At 51.6% G+C, this 10,344-nt stretch overlaps 2 protein-coding genes across 2 annotated transcripts; both read left to right on the top strand.

The window, feature by feature from the left end:
• The first annotated feature begins 1,734 nt into the window (after positions 1 to 1,734).
• On the top strand, positions 1,735 to 4,682 carry LOC4338873 (multiple C2 domain and transmembrane region protein 6). Its single transcript, XM_015782218.3, has one exon. It carries the CDS (start codon positions 1,871 to 1,873, stop codon positions 4,283 to 4,285), a length of 2,415 nt encoding a protein of 804 aa, XP_015637704.1. The 5' UTR covers positions 1,735 to 1,870; the 3' UTR covers positions 4,286 to 4,682.
• A 1,111-nt stretch (positions 4,683 to 5,793) lies between these two features.
• Positions 5,794 to 7,358, top strand: LOC9268627 (uncharacterized). The gene is made up of 3 exons (XM_015782489.3): positions 5,794 to 6,105; positions 6,236 to 6,510; positions 6,583 to 7,358. Exons 1-3 carry the CDS (start codon positions 5,971 to 5,973, stop codon positions 7,106 to 7,108), a joined length of 936 nt encoding a protein of 311 aa, XP_015637975.1. The 5' UTR covers positions 5,794 to 5,970; the 3' UTR covers positions 7,109 to 7,358.
• Positions 7,359 to 10,344: the final 2,986 nt, after the last annotated feature.

The following is a 10,344-nucleotide window of genomic DNA, read 5'->3' as shown; positions in this document are numbered from 1 at the left end:
TTTATCCCTAGCTAGCGAAGAGCCGTTGAATCTTAGCGCCAATTCCGTTGGTGTCGAGATCATGATTTATTTTAAAATAATTTTTTGGGCATGGTTCATTTCTTCAAATAAGTTCTCTAAAAGGGTTAAATTGCCAAATTTTCACTAAATTTTGGGAATTTGTAATAAAATTTTTAGCAGTGTTACTTGTGACTTATTATTTATCCTTGCCAAAATATATTGGCAACATCAATATTTTGACAACAAACAAAATGCATAACTATTTGTATTGTCGTCGTCGTTTTTGTGTGTGGTTTGTTTGTGCTATAAACAAAACAAGCCATCAATCACGTCTGTTAAAATAAAAGTATAATACAGTGATTAGAAAATATGCATATGTTTATTCTGGCTACGTATTTATCGAGACAATCCATATCCATACCACACATAGATATATTAGGTCTATTTTAGGTGAATATTTATATTTATACATATAGGTGACATCAATAATAACAAGTCAAGTTATCAATATGAATTATAGAATATTTAGGCACGAATAGGTGAAATAATCAATGACCACTGATCTAACTTGACCAAATTATAAGTTATAACTATCTAATTTATTAACTACTAGCGAAGAGCCCGTGCGTTACATAAAATAAATTAAGTTTCTAATTTATTAAGTCAATTAAGCACATATTTAATTTGAACAGTACTCTTATGATTTTTTATTGAAAAAGTAGGTGATTTTAAAATTTTAGGAGAACCAACAGTGAAACTGTGTTAAAAGATGTTGTAAATATTAGTAGTAGATAAACTTGTAGTAGACCAAAAGTTTACAGTGTAATACAGTCATAAGATAATTTATAATAAAAACCAAAATTTCAGCATAAATATCCTTAATCATTTTTTATCTACATATTATACTACCTCCGAAAAGAAAACAGAGACAAAACGGATTTGTTTCAATGACAGTAGTAAGATAGTAAGAGGATTTTCGAATTATACACTCATCACCCAACAAAAGGACTCCCTTCAGAACCACACACAAAAACCCATGAACAAACAATGCGGCCATTAAATTCGCATGAACCATGATTACCCGGGATTCTACGACCTGCCACAGGGAATGTCAAATCACCAATCATCTCTCAGGTGGCCCCCGTTTCCACATTCCGGCAGTAACACGAGATAGTAGTACAGTAGTAGAAACGAAATCACCAAAAATTAGCCACTAGCAGCTCGGATGGTTAGGGCAGGCAGGGCAGACCACCGCATGCACGCTCTACACGTTCTAGCCCCCGTCCGTCCGTCCGAGCCGAGCCGCGCGGAAAGCGAAACAGCACGCTCACGTTGCGGGCCACCCGCCGCCCCACCACCACTGCGGAGGGGGGAGAAGCCCAAATTCCCGATGGATCGCAGCGCGCAGACACAGAGGATCCAACGCATCAAGCTGTCCACCACATCGCCGCCCCTGCCCCTGCTGCTGCGAACCGAGGCTCGTGGGCCCCACCACCCCCTTACACCGACACGTATGTACCAGCAGCTGCGTACCTAACACCCACTGACGGCTCGGCCCCACCGTTGTGGTGGCCCACATGTCGGTGGGAAGAGCGGTGGAGCGGTGGGGTGGGTGGGTTAGGGTCGGGTTTTGGAAACGTAGGGTTGGGTGCGGGGCGTTGGATGGGGATCCGACGGGTAGGGTTGGTTGGTGACGGTGGTACAGATCTCTCCGCCGTACGCTTCAACCCCCCCGCAGCAGTAACCCACGCTGCGGCGCTCCCCCCACGCCACCACCAAGCAACTGTTCGGCGGAATGCCACACTAGAGGCGAGACCCAAGGACACGCTCCCCACGCCGCAAACAAAGCGCCGCCGCCGCCGCCGCCGAGATGAAGGGAGCAATGCCGCCGCGGCCGTTCATGATGCCGGGGCCTGGGGGCCCGATGCCCCCGCCGCAGCAGTTCGGCCTGGTGGAGACGCGCCCGCCGCTGGCCGCCGTGCTGCGGCCGCGGTTCAACATCCCGGGCCTCCACCCCTCCGCCGCCGCGGCCTCCGCGGCGGGCAAGATCGCGTCCACCTACGACCTTGTCGAGTCGATGCGGTTCCTCTACGTGCACGTGGTGAAGGCCAAGGACCTCCCCGCTGTCTCCGCCGCCGGCACCATCGACCCCTTCGTGGAGGTGAAGCTCGGCAACTTCAAGGGCACCACGCCGGTCCTCGGCGGCAACCACAACCCGTCGTGGAAGCAGGTCTTCGCCTTCTCCGCGACGCACCTCCAGGCGCACGTGCTCGAGGTGGCCGTCAAGGCCAAAGATCTCGCCGGCGGCGACGACCTCATCGGCCGCGTGGGGTTCGACCTCTCCGAGGTGCCGATCCGTGTGCCGCCGGACTCCCCGCTGGCTCCCCAGTGGTACCGGCTCGAGAACAAGCGTGGCGAGAAGACCCGCGGCGAGATCATGCTCTCCGTGTGGCTGGGGACCCAGGCCGACGAGGCCTTCCCCGACGCCTGGCATTCCGACGCCCATGCGGCGGCCGGCCCGGGGGCCGTCGCCTCCACGCGCGCCAAGGTATACTTCTCCCCCAAGCTCGTTTACCTCCGCGTCGCCGCCATCGGAGCGCAGGACCTCGTGCCGCTGGACGCGTCGCGCCCCGCGAACTTCTGCGTCAAGCTGCAGCTCGCCGGGCAGGTGCGGCGCACGCGCCCCGGCGCGCCGCCCGGCACGTTGAACCCGATTTGGAACGAGGAGTTCATGTTCGTCGTGTCCGAGCCCTTCGACGAGCCGCTGTTCGTCACCGTCGAGGACCGCGTCGGGCCTGGCCGCGACGAGCCTCTCGGCCGCATCATGCTGCCCCTCAACGCCGCAATGCCGCGCCATGACCACTTCGGCAAGCCGGTGGAGCCGCGGTGGTACAGCCTCGCGCGCCCCAGCGACGATCCTGACAAGAAGGAAGGCAAGTTCGCGAGCAAGATACAGCTTCGGATGTCGCTGGACTTTGGGTACCATGTTCTTGATGAGTCCACCTACTACAGTAGTGATCTCCAGCCATCATCGAAGCACACACGGAAGCCAAGCATTGGGATCCTTGAGCTGGGGATTCTTGGAGCACGAAACTTGATACCAATGAAGGGGAAAGATGGGCGCACCACCGATGCTTACTGTGTTGCCAAGTATGGACCGAAGTGGGTGCGCACGAGAACCATTCTCAACACTCTGAATCCTCAGTGGAATGAGCAGTATACTTGGGAGGTGTTTGATCCTTGCACGGTGATTACAGTGGTGGTGTTTGACAATAACCAGATTGGCAAGAATGGCGATGCCCGGGATGAGAGTATCGGCAAGGTGAGAATCCGGCTCTCTACCCTGGAGACTGACAGGGTGTACACCCATTTCTACCCTTTGTTGGCTCTCAAGCCCAGTGGCCTTAAGAAGACTGGAGAGTTGCATTTGGCTGTGCGATTTACATGTACGGCATGGGTGAACATGATTGCGCTGTATGGCCGTCCATTGCTGCCAAAGATGCACTACACACAGCCAATCTCAGTGATGCAGTTGGATTACCTGAGGCACCAGGCAATGCAGATTGTCGCGGCGAGGCTTAGCCGTGCCGAGCCTCCACTTCGCAGGGAGGTTGTGGAGTACATGCTCGATGTGGGATCGCACATGTTCAGTCTCCGCCGCAGCAAGGCCAACTTCTACCGTATCACCTCGCTGTTCTGTGGTTTTGCAGCGACGGCCAAGTGGTATGATGGCATCAGAAGCTGGCGAAACCCAATTACAACCGTGTTGGTGCATATGTTGTTTCTAATACTGATCTGCTACCCAGAGCTCATCCTGCCTACCATCTTCCTCTACATGTTCATGATTGGATTATGGAACTACCGTTACAAGCCAAGGCATCCACCTTACATGGACACTAAGCTATGCCATGCTGAGTTTACAAACCCAGATGAGCTTGATGAGGAGTTTGATTCATTCCCTAGCAGCAGGCCAGCGGACATTGTAAGAATGCGCTACGATAGACTAAGGAGTGTTGGAGGTCGTGTGCAGACAGTCGTTGGTGACCTGGCGACACAAGGTGAGAGAGCCCATGCTTTGCTTAGCTGGAGAGACCCTCGGGCCACCGCCATCTTCATATTCTTGTCCCTGGTTGTTGCCATTGTGCTGTATGTGACACCATTCCAGGTTCTGCTGGTTATTGCAATGCTATACCTGTTGCGCCACCCCCGGTTCCGCAGCAGGATGCCCTCTGTGCCTTTCAACTTCTACAGGAGATTGCCTGCCAAGTCTGATATGCTCCTTTGAGCCCAATGCATTGAGAACAAGAGAAAATGGAGGAAACCCTGTAACTTTGTTTCTCTCTTCCATTCAGTTCCCTACTGATTAGCATCAGATCAGATGTGAATATACTTAAGGAGTTGGTAAATTAGAGGCAAGTTAGCGGCCAGGGAATAATGTGTTCATTCGAATGTTATTTGCTCAGATAGGCAGAAAGAAGGGATTGACTGGACCCCTTCGAGTTTGGGGGGGCAGAGTTTGTTAATGTCGTGTTTCTTGGGGTAAGAACAATAGGCAGGCGCAAGCTAATCTTCAGTGTATTTTGTTTATGGATTTGTGCCAATTTTGTTATTTTCTTCATGTAATCATGTACTACCTGTTGGATGATGATGTTTTGCATTTCTGTGTGCTTATTCCTCTTGAAGCACTCGGCCTTCTTTTTCAGTGGTCATGCACTCATGCTGTTCTTGCTGAAGTTGTACTTCTCAGGCTTGCGATGTTTGTTGTTGCTGAAGTTGGTGCGGGTGTTTATTATCATGAAACTTTATTGTCGTTTTGGCTTTGCAACAGATTGATTTTGCTACATTTACTCTTGCCATATTCCAGTGTGATGTTGTGGCCTTCTTCGTCGCCGTGGTCCGCTGCAGAAATGTAGTGTCTGTTTCGTACGCGACGCAACCGACTGCAAGAAAGGAATTGGACAGCTATTGACCGAGGACCAGCTATTGGTACGAAAAGAATGCTGGTCCATGAGATTGAGACCCAATTGAATTTGCCAAGAAGGTGTTGGAAAAAACAGGTGTGAGAGAAGGTCGCTTTTCTGTTCTGCATGAGCCATGTGGATTTGGTTGTCTACTTGCCTACCTAATGGCAGGATGAGTCCTGCCTGACTCTGGCTTACCGCGGGTAAACCAGTTAGTTTCAATTTGCTCGGTAACCCTCTGACTTACGGGCCTGAACTGCCAATGCAAGAGTGCGTTCCCATCCATAAAGCGATCGACCTCGAATGCATCGGTGATGAGAAAATGATAATCTTAGAGCTGTAGAATTCTGACGCCCCCGGTTTATTTATCTTTTTTTTTCTTTTTACCAACAAGGCAACAACCAAATAATTTCATTATAGGGGTCTCCTTTCTCCTATGTTTCTCGAGTAAGATCCTTTCTCCTATGTTAGTTCACCAAATACTCGTGAGTGGTCGTGCACAGGTACACTGACCCAAGACCATTGCAACGTGCATCGATCGATCGCACTAACTGTCTGTCTGTTCAGTAGACTGTAGTCATGGTACAATGATGCATCCCCCGTACAGCTCTGAACTGGCCTGTGACAACTCCCAAGCCCAAGATATCTTACATGGGCCGTGTTCCACAATTAGGCCAGTGCAAGCCCAACAACTATCTTGGGCCAGATTTTCCCTTCGATTAGAACGCGCGGAATCCTCGCCATCCGGCGGGGAAAATCCACGGCGCGGCGCCGTGGCCGTCGGATTTCCCGCCGGCCCCACTCCCATCCGCTTCGCCGTCGCAACGCGAGCGCTCGTCCGCGACCACGACCACGACCACGACACGACGAGCTCCAGAGCGCGCGCGGCGTGGGAGTGATCGCGACTCGCGAGGGAAGAAAAATATCTGGACGCGTGGCTGTGCCGAGACAGGGCGGCCTATCCGTTCCAGGCTTCCAGCTTCCTCACGGAGAACTCCTCGGATAGGCGATGGCGGCCGCGGTCACCGCGCCACCGTACGCGGCGGGGGCGCCGCGCCGCCGGCTTCTCGCCGCTCGTCCGCTGGGCCGCGGCGCCGCGCTCGCGCTCGCGCCGGCCGCACGCACGTCGTCGTCCTCTGTGACGGTGAGGAGTAGCAGCACAGCACCACGAGCTCTCCGTTTCTTCTTCTTATCCACTCTCTGTGCGACGGGTGGACGAGCTCGCGGTTGTCGTGTCGCGCTCTGACGGTAACGGTTTCCCAGCTCCCGTGCAGGGACCTCGCCGCGGCAGCTGGGAGGACGTCGCCAGGCGCCGCAGCGGCCGGACCGAGGTGGCGAGCGTCGACGACGACGAGGCGTGCGAGCTGGTGAGCGGCGCGGACCTCGTCATCGGTGGCGACGTCGACGAGGGCGACGGCGTCCGCGCCTACCTCCTCAAGGCCGTCAAGAACAACAACGGCACCGGCGTGCTCCTCCTCTCCGACGTCTTCGGCTTCGAGGACTCCGCCACCCGGGACTTCGCCTACCGCGTCGCGTGCCACGGCTACAAGTAAATCACGCCGCGCCGCCTCTCTCTCTCTCTCGCTTCTTTCAACTCTCGTTGCTCGATCGTTGCACGCAGTGTTCTTGTGCCGGACTTGTTCCGGGGGAGCCCGTGGAAGAAGGCGGAGAAGGACGGCTTCGACGCGTGGCTCGCCGGGCACGCGCCGGAGCGGGTGTCGGGCGACATCGACGCGTGCACGAACTGGCTGGTGGACGAGTTCACGGCGGCGGGGGTGTCGAGGAAGCTCGGGATAATCGGGTTCTGCTACGGGGGCGGCCGGCTGGTGGAGACGCTGGCGCGCGACGGCGGCGGCGGCGGCGGCGCCTACAGCGCGGGGGTCTGCTTCTACGGGTCCAGGATGGACGCGTCGCTGGCGCCGCGGCTCGCCGCGCCCGTGCTGTTCGTGTGCGGCGACGGCGACCCGCTGTGCGGGGTGGAGACGGTGCGGGCGCTGGAGGCACGCGCGAGGGGCGCCAGGGCCGCCGTGTACGCCGGCAGGGGGCACGGGTTCGCGCACCGGCCGCAGTCGCTGGAGGACGACGGCGACGCCGAGGACGCGTTCGCGCTGATGCGGGGGTGGCTGCACGACCACCTTCTCGCCTGATCATCCTTGTTCCGTTTCAAACTGTTCGCTCGTAGACATTGGACAGGGTTCTATTTATACTATTGACTATGTTACTGCTTGTGTAAATGTGTAATGCACATGGGCATTGCATTGCACTTGAGAAATGAGTAGTTGAGTATTGTAAGTTCAATAGTTTCGTTTCATGTTTTGGAGTCGGAGCTTTCAATGTGTCACTCTGGCTGTGGCATATTTCTCTCCAAAAATAACACGAAACCTTTTTAGTTGTCCATGTGATTTCTCTACTACTCCCTCCATTTGGAAATATTTGACACCGTTGACTTTTTAGCACATGTTTGATCGTTCGTCTTATTCAAAAACTTTTGTGAAATATGTAAAATTATATACCTACATGAAAATATATTTATCAATGAATCAAATGATAGGAAAAGAATTAATAATTACTTAATTTTTTTAATAAGACGAACGGTCAAACATGTGCTAAAAAGTCAACGGCGTCAAACATTTCGAAATGGAGGGAGTATATATTAAAAAAAAGCGGAATCGTCATCCTTCCGTTCCCCTCCTGCGATCACCCGCATTCCCGCAACACGTCCATACACCACATATGATCTTTTATCCTCCAATCACACTTATACATATCCTTATTTATATAGGGCTAGCCTATTACAACGTAGAGACGTGTTACAAGTTTATTAGAAAAACTTTCTAGAATCTTGTAAATTTTAGATCATTCGATTGCTTTAAGATTTATGCTGCTACAATAATTCTACCTTATCCTCTTCCCACCCCCATCATGGCATCGTTCACTCATTCTACCAGTCACTCTCTCGATCTCCACGATACCGGCGACACCCCTGCCATTCTCCTTCCCCTCCCTCTCTCCTCCTCAAGGGGTGCCAAACAGGGGGCCCCATCAACGCCATCTTCCCTGTCTTCGGTGGTTCTCCGCCGCCAGCCCCCTCCTCCTAACCACTTCCTCGCTTTGTCCCCACCACCAACGCTTGTCCACCGCTCACATCCATTCCTATAGCTCCCTACCGTCAGGCCGCCGCTTCCCACTGCCATCTCTCTAAGCTTGGCGATCTCCCCCCACCCCTATCCTAACCTGAGACCCTAAACCGTAATTATTTGGGCTATCGTCGATCACCGAAGCTTCGCTAGAGCTAGAGGAGAAGAGGTCACCAGAGCCGGAGAAGGAACAAGGGTTGTCGAAGTACGAATCAAAAATTAAATCTGAAGGTTAGAAATTTGCAAGATTTTAGCCTCAATTTTCTATCGAATGACAATTAGCAATTTCGATCTTTTTAACCAGTTGATCTAAATCGAAACGTCCAGATTACCATTCGTCTCCTTATTATCCCCTTCATTTTATTCGATGCAGTGAAGCCCTAGGCTGTAGTGCTACAAGCTTGAAGCAACATCATACCTGCACCTCTGCTGTGTCGTGCTACACTACACATCGCCTCGACGATGTCACCTCTAGCACATGCAACTATACATGGGGCATCCTTGTAACCCTAATGTACCATGTGTTTTCTTCATCTTCCCCAACTCCAGTGCCTTCATGTCACCATCCTCCTCTGTCTCCGTTAGTTCCCATGGCCAGATTTGTTGTCACCTATGCAACCACTCCAAAGACAAGCTTTTACCGTCAGATATACTGGCCCACTTCCCCTCTCTCTCCCGTGCCCATAGCCGAGACGACGTCATCACTGCCTCGCCCTCTCATAGCCATGGGTCATTGACGGACTACCGCTGCCCTGACCATCCTTCCAAATAGGAAAACACCACAGAGTTCGTGGAAGGGAGTTCGATGGAGCTTGTTCAGAGTTCGTCACATATCGAGAAAGAGTTCGTCACATATCTCTCTCAACTCTTGTCATCGATCGAGTCGCATCCCTTAACCAAGGGTAAGAGATGAGGGATATACCCGGTTTTATGGTTGATGGATATGATTTGACCCAGGGTAAGAGATAAGGGAGGCCAAGTAGACTTATTCCTTTAAAGGTGGAGGAAGAATTCACGGGCCGTTCTGACTTGAAAGAAACAGACTTTACAGGCCATGTGAGCTACTCCAGCAGCTGGTGCTTGTACAAAGAATTCACGGGCCGTACGGCCCATATGGCCCAACTACCTACATCGTTCCTTCCAGCAAGTACAGGAACAAAACGAATTCTCGGCCTGCCTGCGAGCCGGCTGCCGCATTTCTGTACCAAATTAAGCTCTGCTGATTTTCGAGTAGTCGTTGATGCCGCCAACTGACCAACCCCTGTGAGAGAAAAATCTGCAGCCTGCAGTGTAGGTCAGACAAATCCAGGAGCAATAGCACAATTATAAACATCGTTGTCCATCTTTTTCTTATCTGAAACTAGTATATCGCCGTCAGTTTAATTTCCACCCAGATGTTGCGTAACGTCTAAACCTAACCGGGATGGGGCTTCTTCAAAACCGCCATTGACATCAACCTCGGAGTGACGACTAAACACTGACCCCAGTGAGTTAAACGGATAATACATATATATTTATCTGCTTCCATCTGCAATTCTGACTGCAGGCAGCGGTTCACTTCATCAGACTCATTTCGCCAATGTGTGTGACGGTGTGTGACCTACCTAAATCCACGGGGATCACTGTCATACATAAACAAGTCGTCGCTGATGCTGTATCTGTGCTACTCACAGTGCTTAATGACTTAATCATCTGCCTTAACATAATAAATACTAACTTGTATGCACTGATAGCGATTAGATTAAATATCTAGAGGCTCTGAGAACTGTATAGGAGTATGTTTGAAACAGGGCTATCTGGTCACAGCCTCACAGGCTGGCTAGCATATAATCCTATTGCTCTAGCTGCCCCAGCAGCCAGCTGCTTCTTGCAATGGCGTAGTTGGGGCGAGAGAGAGAAAAGAAAAACGCATGGAATCCAGAGCTGGAGATATGAATCATGTGGGCTCGGTGGTTGTGTTCATGGCCGGCACAACGCATTAGACATTTAGACGTTAGCTAGGGATCATTAGCACTTGTAGTAGATAGGAGCAATATACATGTCTTGGGGCCAGGCAGGCCAGCCCATGCATTGCATGATTATTCAGGGTTTCAGACTTTCATCAGTAGTGGAGTTCACATCATATACATATACACATGAAGAAATAATGTAATAATGTGCTGCTAATTGCTAACTAATCAACAAGGTTAAGGTTGTAATGCTGTATGCGCTAGCTAGCATGTAGCTGGACTAGATTATCTAAAACC

The sequence above is a fragment of the Oryza sativa genome, chromosome 5 (assembly GCF_034140825.1).
Source record: "Oryza sativa Japonica Group chromosome 5, ASM3414082v1".
Lineage (NCBI taxonomy): Eukaryota > Viridiplantae > Streptophyta > Magnoliopsida > Poales > Poaceae > Oryza > Oryza sativa.
The sequence above is the reverse complement of the archived record's forward strand: the minus strand, read 5'-3'. Positions and strand labels throughout refer to the sequence as shown.

Excerpts from the sequence above, each read along its gene's own strand:
- LOC9268627 (XM_015782489.3), top strand. The coding sequence starts at position 5,971 with ATGGCGGCCGCGGTCACCGCGCCACCGTACGCGGCGGGGGCGCCGCGC. Across the intron at positions 6,106-6,235 it reads CGTCGTCGTCCTCTGTGACG|GGACCTCGCCGCGGCAGCTG; the intron begins GTGAGGAGTAGC and ends GCTCCCGTGCAG. Across the intron at positions 6,511-6,582 it reads GTCGCGTGCCACGGCTACAA|TGTTCTTGTGCCGGACTTGT; the intron begins GTAAATCACGCC and ends CGTTGCACGCAG.
- LOC4338873 (XM_015782218.3), top strand. The coding sequence starts at position 1,871 with ATGAAGGGAGCAATGCCGCCGCGGCCGTTCATGATGCCGGGGCCTGGG.